The sequence below is a fragment of the Scyliorhinus torazame genome, chromosome 17, assembly GCF_047496885.1.
Source record: "Scyliorhinus torazame isolate Kashiwa2021f chromosome 17, sScyTor2.1, whole genome shotgun sequence".
In the NCBI taxonomy this organism is placed as follows: Eukaryota; Metazoa; Chordata; class Chondrichthyes; order Carcharhiniformes; family Scyliorhinidae; genus Scyliorhinus; species Scyliorhinus torazame.
The window spans coordinates 94,845,763-94,867,016 of NC_092723.1; the positions used below are offsets into that span (position 1 = coordinate 94,845,763).

The following is a 21,254-nucleotide window of genomic DNA, read 5'->3' on the forward strand; positions in this document are numbered from 1 at the left end:
GGAAAATATTCCGCCTGGAAGTCGGTGTCCCGCAGGGATCTGTTCTGGGACCTCTGCTCTTTGTGGTTTTTATAAATGGCTTGGATGAGGAAGTGGAAGGGTGGGTTAGTAAGTTTGCCGATGATAAGAAGGTTGGTGGAGTTGTAGATAGTGTCGTGGCTGTTATAGGTTACAGATGTCTGGATACTCTACTTTGAGACAAATAGATCTTTCAACACTGCTTTGAAGAAAAGATCAGAATCCTGTCAGAACCATGCAGAAACTTTGGTTGTATTTATTCAAAAGCTGCTCCAACTTGTTTTAGTTTACATTCCAATCATACAATTCTGAACTGCTTGTATAGAAAATGCTAATGTAGCGACAGACATATCTGTAACTGAACTGAGATCCTTGACTTTTGCTCACATCTCCATCTAAAACTCAACTGAAACTCCTTTCCTTCTGCACCTTCTGCAACATGCCTGATACCTTGGTTCCTCCCTGTGATTACATCATTTTTCCAAGCTGAAATCTAATGAACTCCACAGGAATTCCCCTTAATCCAAACAACATTCCATTATCCCAAGCTTTTGGCTATGCTTTAAATGCATCCCTGGCTCCCAAAATCTTTCAGCCCAAAATTCTTTAAAAATACTAATCCAGGCTTTTAACCCTTACTTCACCAAATACTCATATTATTATATATCTGAAATCCCAACATTCATCACTGTCTATATGCAAACCCCACTATCATTTTTTGTCCATTGGTCTTTCTCAGCTCTACCCATATAGATTCCACACTGTTGGAGCAAATATTCTTCCTCACTGTTGTGTTAATTTCCTCTTTAATCAGCACTGCCACTCCACTGACTTTTCCTTTTTGTCTGTCCTTCCTAAATAATGAATATACCTGAATGTCCAAATCCCTTCTCAGGTAACCCAGCAGCCATGTCTCCATAATCCCGACTCTATCATATCCATTTACATCTATTTGCGCAACTAAATCACTCACTTTATTGTGAATGCTCTGCACATTAAAGCACAAAGCTTTAAGGCTTGACTTTCAAACATTCCTTGTCCTGTTTCCATTATTTTTCACAGTTGCCATGTTTGATTCTGGCCCTTGATTTCTCTGCCTATCAGTTTTCTTATTCCCCTTTCTTTCTTTTCTTCTTGTCCTTGTTTCTCCTTCCTCAGCCTCCTTTCAAAGGGCAGTACGGTAGCACAGTGGTTAGCTCAGTTGCTTCACAGCTCCAGGGTCCCAGTTTTGATTCCGGCTTGGGTCACTGTCTGTGCGGAGTCTGCATGTCCTCTCTGTGTCTGCCTGGGTTTCCTCTGGGTTCTCCGTTTCCTCCCAAAAGTCCAAAGCTGTGCAGGTTAGGTGGATTGGCCATGATAAATTGCCCTTAGTGTCCAAAAAGGTTGGGTGGGGTTATTGGGTTACGGGGATAGGGTGGAAGGCTTAAGTGGGGTGCTCGTTCCAAGGGCCGATGCTGACTTGATGGGCTGAATGGCCTCCTTCTACACTGTAAATTCTATGATTCTATGGTTCCCATCCCCCTGCCTTTTTAGTTTGAACTCTCCCCAGCCACTCTAGGAAATACTCCTATGAGAACATAAGTCCCTGTACTGCCCAGGTGTAATGCATCCAGTTTTTACTGGTCCCACCTCCCCCAGAACCAATCCCAATATCCCAGGAACCTGAAACCCTCCCATTGCACCACCTCTTCAGCCACGTATTCATCCAATATATTCTGATATTTCTGCTCTGGCCAGCATGTGGCACTGGTAGTAATCCTGCAATCACTACCTACTACCTTTGTAATCCTACTTTTCAACTTTCTTCTGAACTCCCTGTATTTTACTTTTAGGACCTCATTCCTTTTTTCACTATGATATTGGTACCGATGTGTACTACAACCACTGGTTGGTTACCCTCGCCTTCCAGAATGTCCTATAACCATTCTGAGACATCCTTGACCCTAGCAACAGGGAGGAAGCACACCACCTGGAGTCTCATTTGCGGCCAGAGAAATACATATCTGTTCCCCTTACAATTTAATTCCCTATAACTATTGAATTCCCACACTTTTAACTCCTCCTCTATGCAGCAGAGTCAACCATGGTGCAATTAATTTGTCTGTTGCTGCTTTCCCCTGAGAGGCAAAGAGGTATATGTGCTCTGCAGGAGAATTGAAGGAAATTCCTGTACTGCTGCCTAGTCGTGTTGCTCTGCCTGGTGATCACCTATCCCCTTTCTGCCTGTGGAGTCTTAGCCTGCGGTCTGACTATCTCCCCTATCTGTGCTATCAATGATACTCTACGCCTTGCGGATGCTCCACAGTGTCCCCAGCCATCGCTCAAGTTCCAAGTCCTAGGCTTCTAGGATTTGCAGCAGGAGACACGTCATGCACACATGCTGGCCCCGGCACTGGAAATGTTCTTGGCTTCCCACATAGAGCAGGAAGAGCACACCATGTCTTTGAGCTTTCTTGCCATGACTTAACCCTTTAAATTAAATCTTTTGGAAGATACTTAAAATCAAATAATGTCAATTTACATGGGACCCTTCTTCCCTGGTCCTTGTTAACTACAGAATATAGCCCTTACCAACTATATACCACAAAATAAAGGCCTTACCAATAATAATAGTAAATACTTACCCAAATGTACTCGCACAAGCAGCCGCTCTTACCCCGCATCAGTTTTGAATCCTGACATCACCTCAGGATCTCCAAACTCCAAACTAGCATTCAGACTTCGCACTGCTCTCTCGCGCCATTCTCAATCTCCTGACTGTCTCTCCATTTACGCTGTTTTCCGTCTCCTGGTTCCGCTCTCAGTCTTGCTCTATCTCGTGCTCCTCTTGCTGCTCTCGTGCTCTTATATAGCTATAAAAGGTTTCTTGATTCCCTTTTATGTCAGCTGCCAGTCTCTTTTCTTATTTCCTTTGGATTGGAGGCTTCCTGCCTCGTTTTGCGGCTGATTCTGCTGTGAAAGAGATGTTAAAATCATGCAGAATTTGGATAAAGAAACTGTTCCAAAGGCTGATGAATCTGTAGTCAGAGGGTACAGGTTTAAAAGTATTGGAAAAAGAACAGAAAGCAACATAAACCCTTTTAGCAATGAGTGGTTTGAATTTTATATGCCTAATCGGGCACAGGCTTGTCAGGGAATGAATCGGATAAAATACTTTTTAAAAAAAAATACAGGGAAGTGTGAGAATAGAACAACTGAGTTGCTTTCCCAATATGCTCGCACAGAGTCAATGGGCTGAATGGCCTCCCTGTGTTCTGTACTATTCTATAATTACCTTTCATTGTATAGTTCACTCAATCTGATGTGATCCTTATGCTGACAAGTAGAAACAGAATTTAGAAATGTCAAAGTCAAACTTTGAAGAGTGGATCATCAGTCAGTTTTGGGCAATCATTTACCTTCTCAACCTGTTCATTCACCCTGTTAGTATGCTTGGAGCACAACACCTGTCTGATTCATTAAGAAGATAAATAGAACTACATTGATGTATTTGTGCCTACAATTTTCCTCTCAGGGATTGTGGAAGCTGTTGAATGAGTGGCGGGCACACATTACTTTATAAAGGAACCCACATGCTATTAAACCTGGAGCACAAAATACAACATTAAAATCAAAGCACATAATCTTTCAGCCAATGAATACAAGCTGAACCCATTAAAATTCAAAGACTGAAGGGTACGATTGACTTTGACATGTTCAAGGTTATGTGCTGCAGCAAAGAGAATAGATTTTTGTCCTGGATTCGTCGAGACTTCTGACTTTTGACATACAGAGCTGGATTTTCACCTGCATTTTTGTCTCTTTAAACCGCTGGACTCTGGCCCCTGCACCCACCTCTGCAACAGGTTTGAAAAGCTCAATTGACTTCTCTGCCATCAGATAATAAGATCATAAGAAATAGGAGCAGAAGTCGGCCATTCGGCCCCTTGAGCTTATTCATGGATAACCTGATTGCGGCTTTCACTCCACGTTCCTGCATGCCCCCGTTAACCTTTGTTTCCCTCATAGAATCAAAACCAGTCTACCTCAGGCTTGAATATATTCACTGAACCAGCCTCCAGTCCTCTCTGTGGAAAAGAATTCTATTATTCTTTATAAATTTAGAGTACTCAATTATTTCTTTCCCATTAAGGGGCAATTTAGCATGGCCAATCCACTTTCCCAGCACATCTTTTTGGGTTGTGGGGTGAGACTCACGCAGACGCTGGAAGAATACATAGATACATAGATACATAGAAGATAGGAGGAGGAGGCCTTTTGGCCCTTTGAGCCTGCTCCGCCATTCATCACGATCATGGCTGATCATCTAACTCAATAGCCTAATTCTGCTTTCTCCCCATAGCCTTTGAACCCATTCTTCCCAAGTGCTATATCCAGCCGCCTCTTGAATATATTCAAAGTTTTAGCATCATCTACTGAGGCACGATCAATTGTACAAAGACTAGAGTTGGATACAACTGCGGCTTTATTGCTCTAAGATGTGTGGCCTCCCACAGCAGCTGGTGAAATGGCTGCTGAATGGAGGACATGCATATTTATACTCCGCCTACTGGGCGGAGCCAGCAGGCAGGGACGACCGGCGAACCTGTAGTGCAGGTCCTACCTTACATCACCTAATACAGGAGAAACAGTGGTTTACCACATTCACCCCCTGTTAAAATTGAATCCGGCGGGGATGGTGGCGAACTATATACAGCAATGAATTTATATTTACAGTATTTGATTAGAAAAAAAAAATGTAATTTGAAGTCCGGTGCCAGTTAGAGATTTAACCGGTCCGGTGCCTTGATGTTCCGCTGGGAGAGACGTAGTGGTGGCGGCGATGTCGATGCTGGCCTGATGTTCGGTGACTCCGGGAGCGTGCCAAAATCCTCTTCATCCTCAGGCATGGGCAGGGGAAGGACGGATGGTCCTGGTGGGGTTAATGCTGGGAGCGCTGGGGGAGGGGAGGGTGGCGCCGGGCCGGAGGGGGGTGTGTGTGTGGAACCCGCTGGTGCCAGGTCCCTGAGGACATCAATCGGTACATGCAGCTCGACGCGTACCCCCTCCCACGCATATCTGACATGGTCAATCAGATTGCGCAGTATCAGGTCTTTTCCACAGTGGACCTGAAGTCCGCCTAGAGCTGGAAGTTGCTAAACTCTACGTCTTGGATGGTGAGGGTCGCGATGCAGTACCCTCGGATTTCCACAGAATGGAATCCGGAGGCCAGGGAGATTTTCTGCGTGACTGGGTGTACCAGGAGGGAGCAGCACCTTACCATAGTGGGGTGGATGAAGATCTCTATGCTCCCGGAGTCAAAAAGGCAGGTCGTCTCGTGCCCATCGATCTTCACCGTCATTGTTGCGGTCGCGAGGTTGCGGGGCTGGGACTGATCCAGGGTGATCAAGGCGAGCTGCGGCAGATGCTGGGAGGCCCCGGGCTGGACAGCGGTGGTGGAGGTAGCGGCAGGCGATGAACGGCCAGGGTCCTGAGGCGCCGTCCAAAATGGTGCCGAAGATGGCGGCGCCCAAGGGGCACACATGGCGGGCGGCATCCACGTGGTTTGCGGTGAAGAAGATGGCAGTGCCCACGGGCCGCACGTGCGGGTGCAGGAACGCTGGGCATGGAAACAGCGGCGACCGACCGGGCCTGGCAAACAGAAACAAAGTGTCCCTTCTTCCCACATCTGTTGCAGGTCGCGCTCCGCACCGGGCAGCGCTGCCTTCGGTGTTTGTTTTGCCCGCAAAAATAGCACTTGGGCCCCCCCCAGGGTTGGCTGGCTGCTGCGTGGCACAGGCTTGCGGTGAGCTGGAGTCACAGCTGGTGGGGCCCAGGATGCCCACGATGGTGCCGCGCGGTGGGGGGCGTAAGACTGGACGTTACGGGAGGCAACTTCTAACGGGTTAGCGAGCTGCCTAGTTCCCGCAAGATCAAGCGTGGTCCCTTCCAGTAGCCACTAGCGGACGTACACAGACCTCATGCCCGGAACAAAAGTGTCTCGAATTAAATGTTCTGTGTGCTGGACTGCCAAAACTGCCTGGCAGTCACAGTTCCTACCTAGGATGTGCAGGGCGCGCCAGAAATTGTCCAGAGACTCACTGGGGAGTTGCTGTCTCATGGACAGGAGGTGCCTGGCGTATAGTTGATTGACTGGTCGAACGTAATGTCCCTTTCCTCAGTGGATGTCCGTAGGTAGCTATTGAAGCAGGCTAGCCAGTGCTCAAAGGCGGATGTAGCGTTGGCTGCTTGAGGGCTCAGCTGCAGGCAATCAGGCTTGATGCGGAGATCCATCATTTAAAAAAATCTTTACTCAATAAATTGATGCACTATCAATTACCACAAAGACGAGAGTAGTGGAATAATCGAGGCTGTATTGAGCAAAGATGTGGTGTCTCCTGTAGCTGGAACCAGAATGGCTGCAGCACCGGCGAGCACACACATTTATACGCTGCCTACTGGGCGGAGCCAGCAGGCAGGGATTTACCCTTGTACCTCTGGTATACGTGCCTTACCATAATACATATAATACTGTTAGTGGTGACTACCACAGGAACGTGACTTTCCTGAATCCTAATCAACTGTCGCTTTAAAGACTCCCATACATCTGATGTTGATTTACTATCCAACAGCCGCACCCAATCCAAATTCATCAATTCCTGTCTAATGTTATCGTAACTTGCCTTTCCCCAGTTTAGCATCGTAACGCGAGGGTTACCCTCACCCCTGTCCAACAGTACTCTAAAACTTACGGAATTGTGGTCACTACTCGCTACTGAAACCTCAAATTAAAATCCCCGACCACAACAACCCTGTTACTTTTGCACCTGTCCAAAATCTCTCTTCCTATCTGCTCCTCTATCTCTCGCTGGCAGTTGGGGGGCCTGTAATAAACATCCAACATTGTGATTGCCCCTTCCTGTTCCTGAGCTCTACCCAGATTGCCTCATTGTATGAGCCCTCCAAGGTGGTCGGGATTTAAATTTGAGGTTTCAGTAGGGGAATATTTTGCGAGTAGTGACCACAATTCCGTAAGTTTTAATGCTACTCCCCACCCCTTTTACATCCCCCTCTATCTCTCCTAAAGCATGTATATCCTTCAACATTCAGCTGCCAATCCTGCCCTTTCTTTAACCATGTTTCTGTGATAGCACGGTAGCATTGTGGATAGCACAATTGCTTCACAGCTCCAGGGTCCTAGGTTCGATTCCGGCTTGGGTCACTGTCTGTGCGGAGTCTGCACATCCTCCCCGTGTGTGCGTGGGTTTCCTCCGGGTGCTCCGGTTTCCTCCCACAGTCCAAAGATGTGCAGGTTAGGTGGATTGGCCATGATAAATTGCCCTTTGTGTTCAAAATTGCCCTTAGTGTTGGGTGGAGTTACTGGGTTATGGGGATAGGGTGGAGGTGTTGACCTTGGGTAGGGTGCTCTTTCCAAGAGCTGGTGCAGACTCTATAGGCCCAATGGCCTCCTTCTGCACTGTAAATTCTATGATAATTGTAATTCCAAGTACTAATAAATGCTCTAAGTTCACCTGCCTTACCTGCCAATCATCTGGTGTTGAAACAAATACACTTCAAACCACTGCATTTAAGCAGACAGGGAGATGTTGTTCTCTTATTTTTGTTCTCTATTTCCCCTTCAGTTATTACACTTTGAAGCTAACGCTCTGGTTCCCACCCCCCTGCCATACTAGTTTAAATCCTCTCGAGTGACTGCAGCAAACCTCCCAGCCAGGATATCAGTGCCGCTCCAGTTTTGATGAAACCCGTCCTTCTTGTACAGGTCACACCTGCCTTGGATGAGATCCCAGTGGTCCAGAAATCTGAAATCCTCCCTCCTATCTTACTAGTTTAGCCATGTATTTAGCTGCACTATCCTATTTCTAGCCTCACTGGCACGTGACACAGGGAGTAATCCTGAGATTACAACCCTCGAGGTCCTGCTTTTTAGCTTACTGCCTAACTCCCTGAACTCCTTCTGCAGGACCTCATCACTCTGCCTGCCTATGTCATTAGTACCTATGTGTACTGCGACCTCTGGCTGTTCATGCTCCAGCTTCAGAATCTCGTGTGTTCGTTCAGAGGCATCCTTGACCCTGGCACCAGGGAGGCAACATACCATCTTGAAATCTCTTTCCCATCCACAGAAGCAGCTATGGAGTCCTCTATAACTATCGCTCTCCTGCACTTTGCTCTACCCTGCTCAGCAACAGAGCCAGTTGTGATGCCACTGTTCAGGCTGTTGTTGTTTTCCCCTGATAGGCAATCCCCCTCAACTGTATCCAAAATGGTATACCTGTTAGAGAGGGGGACAGCCACAGAGGATTCCTGCACAGCCTGCCTGCTCTTTCTAGCGGTCACCTATCTGTCTGGCCTCTGGATCCCATGGGTGTGACCATGTCTCTATAACTTCTATCTATGATGCTTTCCGCCACCTGCATGCTTCTAAGTTATCCAAGTGCTGCTCCAACCGAACCTGTGAGGAGCTGCCATTGGTTACACTTCCTGCAGATGGAGTCAACAGGAATGCTGGAAGCATCACGGATCTCCCACATCTCACAGTTAGAGCACTGCACCCCGCTGAGTGACGTTTAAGCACTAGTTAATTAATTAACAACAATCACTTAAATTGTTATTAGATTAAGTTACAATTAACTATGTGGTCCCTGGCACTAGATCTTACTGCAAAATTAAATGCTAAATACTAATCTCTGCCCTCAGATTTACTTACACCTCCACCTAGTTAAGTAATTAGTGTTTTCAATGTTTTTATTTCAAATTCAACACAGATCCCCCACCAGCCAATCAGGTCACAGCTTTACTGTGATGTCACTTTGTTTTCCCCCCCCCACAATTTGAAAACAGAGAGACACAGACACAAATATCACTTACCTTCCCAGACTGCACTCTGGATTTCTCCCACTCAGAAACACAGACACAGACACAAATAACACTTACCTTCCCAGACTGCACTCGGATTTCTCCCGCTCAGTGACACAGACACAGACACATATATCACTTACTCTCTCAGACTGCACTCAGATTTCTCCCGCTCAGAGAGACACAGACACAAATAACACTTACCTTCCCAGACTGCACTCGGATTTCTCCCGCTCAGTGACACAGACACAGACACATATATCACTTACTCTCTCAGACTGCACTCAGATTTCTCCCGCTCAGAGAGACACAGACACAAATACCATTTACCTTCTCAGACTGCACTCCCAATTTCTCCCGCTCAGAGACACACAGAGAGACACAGACACAAATATTACTTACCTTCCCAGACTGCACTCTGGATTTCTCCCGCTCAGAGAGACACAGACACAAATAACACTTACTTTCCCAGACTGCACTCCGGATTTCTCCCGCTCAGAGACACACAGACACAAATATCACTAACTCTAGTGGTGGTGGAAAACTATTTACATACAGGTTGTTTCAAATTTTAGAAAGCGTATACAAATTTAGACGATCGGGCGCCTTGATCCGTCGTTGCGAGCGCCGCAATTCTGGTGGTGATTCAGGCGTCGGTTCGGTCGTTGGTGACTCAGGGAGCGTGTCGACCTCATCTTCATCCCCGGGTGGGACCAAGGGGAGGACGGATCGTCCTGGAGTGGGGGCTGTGGTGGGGTGCGCTGGGGGGAGGGAGGGTGGGGTGCGCTGGGGGGAGGGAGGGTGGGGCCGGGGCAGAGGGGGTGGTGTGTGTGGACCCAGCTGGTGCCAGGTTCCTGAGGGAGACTGTGTCTTGGCAGCCGTCGGGATACACTACATAGGCGTACTGCGGGTTCGCTTGGAGTAGCTGTACCCTCTCAACCAACAGGTCCGTCTTGGGGAGCCGCACATGCTTGCGGAGGAGAACAGGTCCTGGAGCTGCCAGCCATGTTGGGAGTGAAACCCCGGAGGTGGACTTCCTGGGGAAGGCAAAGAGACGTTCATGGGGAGTTTCGTTAGTCGCAGTGCACAGGAGCGACCGAATGGAGCGAAAGGTGTCGGGGAGGACCTCCTGCCAGCGGGAGGCCGGGAAATTTCTGGACCGTAGGGCCAGCTGGACGGCCTTCAAGACCGTCCCATTCTCCCGCTCCACCTGCCCGTTTCCCCGGGGGTTGTAGCTGGTTGTCCTGCTCGAGGCAATGCCCCTGTTGAGCAAGTACTGGCGCAGCTCATCGCTCATAAATGGGGATCCCCGGTCGCTGTGGACGTAGGTGGGGAAACCAAACAGAGCGAAGATGGTGTTGAGGGCTTTGATGACGGTGGCAGACGTCATATCGGGACATGGGATGGCGAAGGGGAATCTGGAATATTAATCGACCACATTAAGAAAGTACGTGTCGCGGTCAGTAGAGGGGAGGGTCCCTTTGAAGTCCATGCTGAGGCGTTCAAAGGGGCGGGAGGCCTTCACCAAGCGCGCACGGTCTGGCCGGTAGAAGTGCGGTTTACATTCCACGCAGACCTGGCAGTCTCTGGTGACAGCCCTGACTTCCTCGATGGAGTTGGGCAGATTGCGGGCCTTTATGAAATGATAAAAGCGGGTGGCCCCTGGGTGACAGAGATCGTCGTGCAGGGTCCGGAGTCGGTCCACTTGTGCGCTGGCACATGTACCTCGGGATAGGGCATCGGGTGGCTCGTTGAGCTTACCGGAGCAATACAAAATCTCGTAATTGTTGCTGGAGAGCTCGATCCTCCACCTCAAGATCTTATCATTTTTGATCTTACCCCGGTGTGAGTTGTTAAACATGAAGGCAACCGACCGTTGGTCAGTGAGGAGAGTGAATCTCCTGCCGGCCAGGTAATGCCTCCAATGCCGCAACGATAGCAAGGCAGTGCAGAGGTTGGGGGGGGACATAGAGCCGGAAGCCGCTGAACTCTACGCCCTGGATGGTGAGGGTGGTGGTGCAATATCCCCGGATCACCACTGAGTGGGATCCGGAGGCCAGGGAGATTCTTTGGTTAATGGGGTGTACCGTGAGGGAGCAGCGCCTTACCGTATCGGGGTGGATGAAGCTCTCAGTGCTCCCAGAGTCCAAAAGGCAGGATATCTTGTGCCCGTCGACCTTCACTGCCGTCGACGCGGTCGCGAGGTTGTGCGGTCAGAACTGGTCGATCGTGATGGAGGCCAGACGTGGCTGGTCGGCGGTGGTTGCAGGCGATGAGCGGCCCGATGAGGTGCCTGACGAGCAGGGGTCCTGAGGCGGGGAAGATGGCGGCGCTCACAGGCCGCATGTGTCCTGAGGCAGGCAAGATGGCGGTGCCCACGGGCCGCACGTGTTGTGATGCGAGCAAGATGGCGGTGCCCACGGGCTGCATGTGTTGTGAGGGGAGAAAGATGGCAGCGCCCACAGTTCGTACGTGGGGGGTGCAGGGACAATAGCGGCGATCGAGTGGGCCTAGCACACAGCAGCGAAATGTCCTTTCTTCCCGCAGGCTTTGCAGAGCGCGCTCCGTGCCGGACAGCGCTGCTGGGGGTGTTTTGACTGTCCGCAGAAATAGCACTTTGGTCCTCCGGGGTTGGTTGGCTGCCATGCAGCGCAGGCCTGGGGTTGGCTGGGGGAGGTCACTGATGGGGTCCACGGTGGGGTGTTCGCTGGTGGGGTCCACGATGCGCAGGAGGGGTGGGCCGTGCGGTCGGGGGGTATACACCTGTATATTGCGTGAGGCGACTGTGAGCGAGAGCGCTAGTTTCTTGGTCGCCGCGAGGTCGAGGGTAGCCCCTTCTAAGAGGCGCTGGCGGATGTAGGCCAACCCTATGCCCGTAACGAACGCGCCTCTAAGTAGCAGGTCAGGATGTTCAGTGGCTGAAACGGCCTGGCAATCACAGTCTCTCACCAGGACGTGCAGGGCATGCCAGAAATCTTCCATGGACTCACCGGGGAGTTGATGTCACGTGGACAGGTGGTGCCTGGCATAGATTTTGTTGGTCTGCTGAGTGTAGTTCTCCTTCAGTAGCGCCATGGCCTCAGCGTAGGTCAGTGCGTCCCGGATGAGGGGAAAAATATCGGAGGTCAGCCGCGTGTAAAGGATCTGGAGCTTCTGTGCCTCTGAGGGTGGGTCTGTCGCAGATCCAATGTATGCTTCAAAGCAAGATAGCCAACGTGCGAAGGCCGACTTGGCATTATCTGCTTGAGGGTGCAGCTGCAGGCGATCAGGCTTGATGCGGAGATCCATCGTTGTAAAATCTCTGCGTAATAAATTGATGCACTATCAATTACGATGAGACAAGAGTGGAGAGTAATCAAGGTTTTATTACGCAGAGATGTGGAGCCTCCCACAGCTGCTGCTGAAATGGCTGCAGCTCGGAGAGCCCAAACACTTATACTCCGCCTACTGGGCGGAGCCAGCAGGCAGGGATCTACCCCTGCACCTGTAGTACAGGGGCCTTACCGTAATACCCTTGTATGCAGTATATACAATACAACAATGGTGACTACCACACTTTCTCAAACTGCACACCGGATTTCTCCCACTCAGAGACACAGACACAGACACGAATATCATTTACCTTCCCAGACTGCACACCGGATTTCTCTCACTCAGAGACACAGACACAAATATCACTTACCTTCCCAGACTGCACTCCGGATTTCTCCCACTCAAAGACACAGACACAGGCACAAATATCACTTACCTTCCCAGACTGCACTCCGGATTTCTCCCACTCAGAGACACAGACACAAATACCACTTACCTTCCCAGACTGCACTCTGGATTTCTCCCGCTCAGAGACACAGACACACTCACAAATACCACTTACCTTCCCAGACTGCACTCCGGATTTCTCCCGCTCAGAGACACAGACACATTCACAAATACCACTTAACTTCCCAGACTGCACTCCGGATTTCTCCCACTCAGAGACACAGACACACTCACAAATACCACTTACCTTCCCAGACTGCACTCCGGATTTCTCCCGTTCAAAGACACAGACATAAATACCACTTACCTTCCCAGACTGCACTCCGGATTTCTCCCGTTCAAAGACACAGACACAAATACCACTTACCTTCCCAGACTGCACTCCGGATTTCCCCCGCTCAGAGACACAGACACAGACACAAATAACACTTACTCTCTCAGACTGCACTCGGATTTCTCCCACTCAGAGACACAGACACAAATATCACTAACCTTCCCAGACTGCACTCCGGATTTCTCCCGCTCAGAGACACAGACACACTCACAAATACCACTTACCTTCCCAGACTGCACTCCGGATTTCTCCCGCTCAGAGACACAGACACAGACACAAATACCACTTACCCTCTCAGACTGCACTCCGGATTTCTCCCGCTCAGAGACACAGACACAGACACAAATAACGCTTACCTTCCCAGACTGCACTCCGGATTTCGCTCCAGATATGAAGGTTTTACCTGCCTTACCTGCGATTCGCCAATCAGTTCTCTCCCTTGTAGTCACCTGCAGCAGAACAAGGCCACTCCGTGGAAATTTGAGTGTAACAAATCAAGGGATAAAAAGCACCTCCTCCCCACCCAGCTTCGAATTCCCACCTAGCTTCGAATTCCCACCGAGCAACTCGCTGCTGGAGGAGGTGATAGAAGCAGGTACGATAGTGACGTTTAAGGGGTGACTTGACAAATATATGAATAGCTCGGAATGAAGGGATATGGACCCCAGAAGTCTAAAAGGTTTTAGGTTAGACGGGCGAATGCCTCAGCCTTGCCTTTTGCACAGATATGCTGGGCTCCTCCATGGGGATATTTGTGGATCCTCCTGCTCCAGTGAGTTGTTTAATTGCCTCCCACCATTCATGACTGGATGTGGCATTAAAGAGCTTAGATCTGATCCGTTAGTTGTGAGATCGCTTAGTTCTGTTGCTTGCTGCTAATGTTGTTTGGTATGCAAGTAATCCTGTGTAGTAACTTCACCAGGTTGACAACTCATTTTTCAGTATGCCTGGTGCTGCTCCTGCCATCTCCTCCTACACTTTTCATTGAACCAGGGTTGATCCCTTGGTTTGGTGGTAATTGTAGAGTGGGGGATATGCCAGGCCATGAGGTTGCAGATTGTAGCTGAATACAATTCTGCGGGTGCTGATGGCCCACAGAGCCTCATGGTTGCCGAATCTTGAGTTCTAAATGTGCTCAAAAGCTATTCCATTTAGCACAGTGGTAGTGCCTCTCAACACGATGGATGGTATCTTCAACGTGAGACTGGGACTGTCACAGGGCTGTGCGATGGTCACTTTTACCTGTATTCTCATTGACAGATTCATCTCAGCAGGCAGGTTGGTGAGGATGAGGTCAAGTATGTTTTTCCCTCTTGTTGGATCTTCAAACCTGTTGCAGGCCCAGTCTAGCAGTTATGTCCTTTACTACCCAGCCAGCTCAGTCAGTAGTGATGCTATTGAGCCACTTCGGGCGATGGACATTGAGCATATCCACCCAGAGCATATTTTGCACCTTTTGGCCACGCTAAATTGCCCATAGTGTCCAAAATTGCCCTTAGTGTTGGATGGGGTTACTGGGTTATGGGGATAGGGTGGGAGTGTGGGCTTGGGTGGTGTGCTCTTTCCAAGAGCCGGTGCAGACTCGATGGGCCGAATGGCCTCCTTCTGCACTGTAAATTCTATGTGCTTCCTCCAAGTTGTGTTCAACATGGAGGAATACTGATTCATCACCTGATGGTGGATGGTATGTGGTAATCAGCAGGAAATTGCGCATGTTTGACCTGAAGCCATGAGACTTCATGGGGTCCAGAGTCAATGTTGGGGACTCCCAGGGCAACTCCCTCCTGACTGTATACCACTGAGCTGCCACCTCTGCTGGGTCTGTCCTGCTGCTGAGACAGGACATTCCCAGAGATGGTGATAGTGGTGTCAGGGACATTATCTATAAGATATGATTCCATGAGTATGACTATGTCAGGCTGTTGCCTGACTAGTCTGCGAGACAGCTCTCCCAACTCTGGCACATGCCCCCAGATGGTAATAAGGAAGACTTTTCAGGGTCAACAGGGCTGGCTTTGCGGTTGATATTTCTGGGGCCTAGGTTGATGCTGGGTGATCCATCCGGTTTCATTCCTCTCCAGTGGTTTGATACAACTGAGTGGCTTGCTAGGCAATTTCAGAATGCACTTAATATCAACCACATTGCTGTGGATCTGGAGTCACATGTCGGCCAGACCAAGTAAGGACGGCAGATTTCCTTCGCTCAAGGAGGGAGGGAGGTTTTCTAGTACTCTTCGGGAGGGTTTAAACTAATTTGGCAGGGGAATGGGAACCGGATTTGTAGTCCAGCAACTAAGGTAGCCGATATTCAGGACGCCAAAGCGTGTAGTGAGGCAGTGGGGAAGGGAACACTGACAAAGGAGAGTACTTGCAGGCACGGAGATGGGTTGAAGTGTGTATACTTCAACGCAAGAAGCATCAGGAATAAGGTGGGTGAACTTAAGGCATGGATCGGTACTTGGGACTACGATGTGGTGGCCATCACGGAAACTTGGATAGAAGAGGGGCAGAAATGGTTGTTGCAGGTCCCTGGTTATAGATGTTTCAATAAGATTAGGGAGGGTGGTAAAAGAGGTGGGGGGGTGGCATTATTAATTAGAGATAGTATAACAGCTGCAGAAAGGCAGTTCGAGGAGTATCACCCTATTGAGGTAGTATGGGTTGAAGTCAGAAATAGGAAAGGAGCAGTCACCTTGTTAGGAGTTTTCTATAGGCCCCCCAATAGTAGCAGAGATGTGGAGGAACAGATTGGGAAACAGATTTTGGAAAGGTGCAGAAGTCATAGGGTAGTAGTCATGGGCGACTTTAACTTCCCAAATATTGAGTGGAAACTCTTTAGATCAAATAGTTTGTGGATGGGGTGGTGTTTGTGCAGTGTGTCCAGGAAGCTTTTCTAACACAGTATGTCGATTGTCCGACCAGAGGAGGGGCAATATTGGATTTAGTACTGGGTAATGAACCAGGGCAAGTGATAGATTTGTTAGTGGGGGAGCATTTTGGAGATAGTGACCACAATTCTGTGACTTTCACTTTAGTAATGGAGAGGGATAGGTACGTGCAACAGGGCAACGTTTACAATTGGGGGAAGGGTAAATACGATGTTGTCAGACAAGAATTGAAGTGCATAAGTTGGGAACATAGGCTGTCAGGGAAGGACACAAGTGAAATGTGGAACTTGTTCAAGGAACAGGTGCTACGTGTCCTTGATATGTATGTCCCTGTCAGGCAGGGAAGAGATGGTCGAGTGAGGGAACTATGGTTGACAAGAGAGGTTGAATGTCTTGTTAAGAGGAAAAAGGAGACTTATGTAAGGCTGAGGAAACAAGGTTCAGACAGGGCATTGGAGGGATACAAGATAGCCAGGAGGGAACTGAAGAAAGGGATTAGGAGAGCTAAGAGAGGGCATGAACAATCTTTGGCAGGTAGGATCAAGGAAAACCCCAAGGCCTTTTACACATATGTGAGAAATATGAGAATGACTAGAGCGAGGGTCAGTCCGATCAAGGACAGTAGCGGGAGATTGTGTATTGAGTCTGAAGAAATAGGAGAGGTCTTGAACGAGTACTTTTCTTCTGTATTTACAAATGAGAGGGGCGATATTGTTGGAGAGGACAGTGTGAAACAGATTGGTAAGCTCGAGGAAATACTTGTTAGGAAGGAAGATGTGTTGGGCATTTTGAAAAACTTGAGGATAGACAAGTCCCCCGGGCCTGACGGAATATATCCAAGGATTCTATGGGAAGCAAGAGATGAAATTGCAGAGCCGTTGGCAATGATCTTTTCGTCCTCACTGTCAACAGGGGTGGTACCAGGGGATTGGAGAGTGGCGAATGTCGTGCCCCTGTTCAAAAAAGGGACTAGGGATAACCCTGGGAATTACAGGCCAGTTAGTCTTACTTCGGTGGTAGGCAAAGTAATGGAAAGGGTACTGAAGGATAGGATTTCTGAGCATCTGGAAAGACACTGCTTGATTAGGGATAGTCAGCACGGATTTGTGAGGGGTAGGTCTTGCCTTACAAGTCTTATTGAATTCTTTGAGGATGTGACCAAGCATGTGGATGAAGGTAAAGCAGTGGATGTAGTGTACATGGATTTTAGTAAGGCATTTGATAAGGTTCCCCATGGTAGGCTTATGCAGAAAGTAAAGAGGCATGGGATAGTGGGAAATTTGGCCAGTTGGATAACGAACTGGCTAACCGATAGAAGTCAGAGAGTGGTGGTGGATGGTAAATATTCAGCCTGGATCCCAGTTACCAGTGGCGTACCGCAGGGATCAGTTCTGGGTCCTCTGCTGTTTGTGATTTTCATTAATGACTAGGATGAGGGAGTTGAAGGGTGGGTCAGTAAATTTGCAGACAATACGAAGATTGGTGGAGTTGTGGATAGTGAGGAGGGCTGTTGTCGGCTGCAAAGAGACATAGATAGGATGCAGAGCTGGGCTGAGAAGTGGCAGATGGAGTTTAACCCTGAAAAGTGTGAGGTTGTCCATTTTGGAAGGACAAATATGAATGCGGAATACAGGGCTAACGGTAGAGTTCTTGGCAATGTGGAGGAGCAGAGAGATCTTGGGGTCTATGTTCATACATCTTTGAAAGTTGCCACTCAAGCGGATAGAGCTGTGAAGAAGGCCTATGGTGTGCTCGCGTTCATTAACAGAGGGATTGAATTTAAGAGCCGTGAGGTGATGATGCAGCTGTACAAAACCTTGGTAAGGCCACATTTGGAGTACTGTGTACAGTTCTGGTCGCCTCATTTTAGGAAGGATGTGGCAGCTTTGGAAAAGGTGCAAAGAAGATTTACCAGGATGTTGCCTGGAGAGTAGGTCTTACGAGGAAAGGTTGAGGGTGCTAGGCCTTTTCTCATTAGAACGGAGAAGGATGAGGGGCGACTTGATAGAGGTTTATAAGATGATCAGGGGAATAGATAAGAGTAGACAGTCAGAGACTTTTTCCCCGGGTGGAACAAACCATTACAAGGGGACATAAATTTAAGGTGAAAGGTGGAAGATATAGGAGGGCTATCAGAGGTAGGTTCTTTACCCAGAGAGTAGTGGGGGCATGGAATGGACTGCCTGTGGAAGTAGTTGAGTCGGAAACATTAGGGACCTTCAAGCAGCTATTGGATAGGTACATGGATTATGGTAAAATGATATAGTGTAGATTTATTTGTTCTTAAGGGCAGCACGGTAGCATTGTGGATAGCACAATGCTTCACAGCTCCAGGGTCCCAGGTTCGATTCCGGCTTGGGTCACTGTCTGTGCGGAGTCTGCACGTCCTCCCCGTGTCTGCGTGGGTTTCCTCCGGGTGCTCCGGTTTCCTCCCACAGTCCAAAGATGTGCAGGTTAGGTGAATTGGCCAATGATAAATTGCCCTTAATGTCCAAAATTGCCCTTGGTGTTGGGTGGAGGTGTTGAGTTTGGGTAGGGTGCTCTTTCCAGGAGCCGGTGCAGACTCAAAGGGCTGAATGGCCTCCTTCTGCACTGTAAATTCAATGATAATCCATGATTAATCTAGGACAAAGGTTCGGCACAACATCGTGGGCCGAAGGGCCTGTTCTGTGCTGTATTTTCTATGTTCTATGTTAAGCACATTAGTGAATCGGGTGAGTTTTTACTCATCATTAGATTTTTAATTCCATGTTGTTTATTTAATTAAAATTTCACCATCTGCCATGGTAGGATTCAAACCTGGTTTCCAGAGCATTATTGTGGGTCTCTGAATTACTAGCTCCAGTGACAATACCACTACGCCAACTCCCCTTGTGGTTAATTTCAAAGAGGATGTGGGATTGAGTACGACTGCTCATTCAATGATCCAAGACAGGAAAGACGTGTTGAATGTCCTCCTCTGTGTTTCACAGACTTTCTGTCACTCTGTGAAATTAGCAAAGATTACAGCTGAGAATTTAACGCTGGTAGTCTCTTTGTATGCAGAACTCAAAGACAGCCAATTAAAATGTACTTGGGAATGGGGACAGTGTGATACAGTGCAATATCTCACTCTGCCTTTTCATCTATGACACTGGTGCTTGAATCCAGACTAGGTAGAAACATAGAAAATTAACAGTACCTAGGGATAACGTTCAGCCTGTTATGTCTGTGCTGGCGGAAAAAGAACTATCCAGCCTAATCCTACTTTCCAATTTTTGGTTTGAAATCCGTGAGGTTGCAGCACTTCCCAAGATTTGTTTTTAATACAGTGAGTGCTTCTGCATCTATTGTCCTCTCAGGCAGTGAATTGCAGATCCCCCAACACTCCCTGGGTAAAATACCTTTTGGCAGTTGGCACAGTGTCAGTAAACACGCAATGTCTACATAAGCTAGTACTACTCACTCAGACTCAAAATAAATATCACAATCGTCAGAACAAGCAGTTTTAAGACCATAAGACATAGCAGCAGAATTAGGCCATTCAGCCCAATCGAGTCTGCTCCACCATTCAATCATGGCTCATATGTTTCTCATCCCCTTTCTCCTGCCTTCTCCCCATAACCCCTGATTAATCAAGAACCTATCTATCTCTGTCTTAAAGACACTCCGTGATTTGGCCTCCACAGCCTTCTGCGGCAAAAAGTTCCACAGATTCACCACCGTCTGGCTGAAGAAATTCATAAAGTTTAGCAAAAGTTTTACTGGGAAATAGCAGAAGATGCAACAATCTATGTCTGATATGATTTGAGATTAACTGATACAGAATTGAAGAGTTATGTGGAAAGGTGTTCCCTTCTCCAAAACTGATGTGTTTCATATCACCATGTTCAAACTGTCTTCCAAAAACATGAAGGGTTTGCAGCAGTAAATGTGCCCTGTCTAACTCTTCCTCCTTGTCTCTCCACAGTCTCGCATGGGGCTCGTTTACTTGTTGCATGGCAGCTTCTGTCACCACACTGAACTCATACACTAAAACTGTCGTCGAGTTTCGCCACAAGCGGAAACTCTTTGAGCAAAGCCTCAGAGAAGAGCAGATGTTCGTCGATCGTGAGGCCGTCAACTATTTCAGAGAAAGATCGGTCCAGTCAGTATCCAGTTCGGTAGAAGTCTTTGCAGACCCTACCACAAGAACAATTAAATCATTGATGCCAGAAACATCATTGGACTTGAGTGAAATCCCAGAGGTATTAGGAGATGACCAATGTTGAAGCAGCAGTTGTTGACTTCCATCTGGCCCTGACACCAGGAAGGGCAATGTAAACACCTTGTTCCACATGTACACTGAACAAGCTGAAAGATCAGACTGAACTATCCCTTTTGTCGGTGTACGCAGCTGTATTGATGTTTAAAATTATTTGTTGATTGGGAAATCTTGAAACAACGTCAGTGTACAAAATGCTTAGACCTGCTAACATTTAGATTTTTAATAAGGCTTCTGTAAGATGTCATTCTAATGTGGTACTATTTACATTACTTTCAACCAAACATATTAATGTAAGTTCCAGATTTTAACATTCCTTTATGTTTAACACACACCAATATTTTAATGTTGATCCTTAAATCCAAATTTCTTTATGCTCTTAGTTGAATTGTTGATTAAATTCTGAAGGTTGAAGGTTTTCATCATTTTATTTGTGTCTTGTTCGAAGTAGCTCTTCCAGTTGCTTAATCATTCTTTGCATTAATTCATCGTTCAGTCAAATTCCTGAATAATATTTTCTCAGAGCATTTTAATACTGAGCATGTTCAAACAGAGATGAGGAGGGATTTCTTCAGCCAGAGGGCAGTGAATCTGTGGAACTCTTTGCCGCAGAAGGCTGTGGAGGCCAAATCACGGATAGATAGATAGATAGGTTTTTGATCAATAAGGGGATCAGGGGTTATGGGGAGAAGGCAGGAGAATGGATATGAGAAAAATATCAGTCATGATTGAATGGCGGAGCAGACTCAATGGGCTGAATGGCCTAATTCTGCTCCTATGTCTTATGGTCTTATGGTCTTATGGTGTATAATGGTAGATGACATTGGAGCAGAATGACCAAACACAACATGGGCAGCACGGTAGCATAGTGGATAGCACAATTGCTTCACAGCTCCAGGGTCCCAGGTTCGATTCCTGGCTTGGGTCACTGTCTGTGCGGAGTCTGCACGTCCTCCCCGTGTGTGCGTGGGTTTCCTCCGGGTGCTCCGGTTTCCTCCCACAGTCCAAAGATGTGCAGGTTAGGTGGATTGGCCATGTTAAATTGTCCTTAGTGTCCAAAATTGCCCTTAGTGTTGGGTGTGGTTACTGGGTTAAGGGGTTATGGGGATAGGGTGGAGGTGTGGGCTTCGGTAGGGTGCTCTTTCCAAGAGCC

The 21,254-nt window shown here is 48.0% G+C and overlaps 1 protein-coding gene across 3 annotated transcripts in view; it reads left to right on the forward strand.

Moving 5' to 3' along the window:
• Nucleotides 1-20,515, forward strand: part of gsg1l (gsg1-like) — a 598,964-nt gene extending 578,449 nt beyond the window's left edge. For all 3 annotated transcript variants that reach the window (XM_072480757.1, XM_072480755.1, XM_072480756.1), the window contains one exon: nt 19,808-20,515. In XM_072480757.1, the coding sequence (XP_072336858.1) occupies nt 19,808-20,108 (301 nt within the window). In that variant the 3' untranslated portion in view covers nt 20,109-20,515. The remainder of the gene's footprint in view (nt 1-19,807) is intronic.
• Nucleotides 20,516-21,254: the final 739 nt, after the last annotated feature.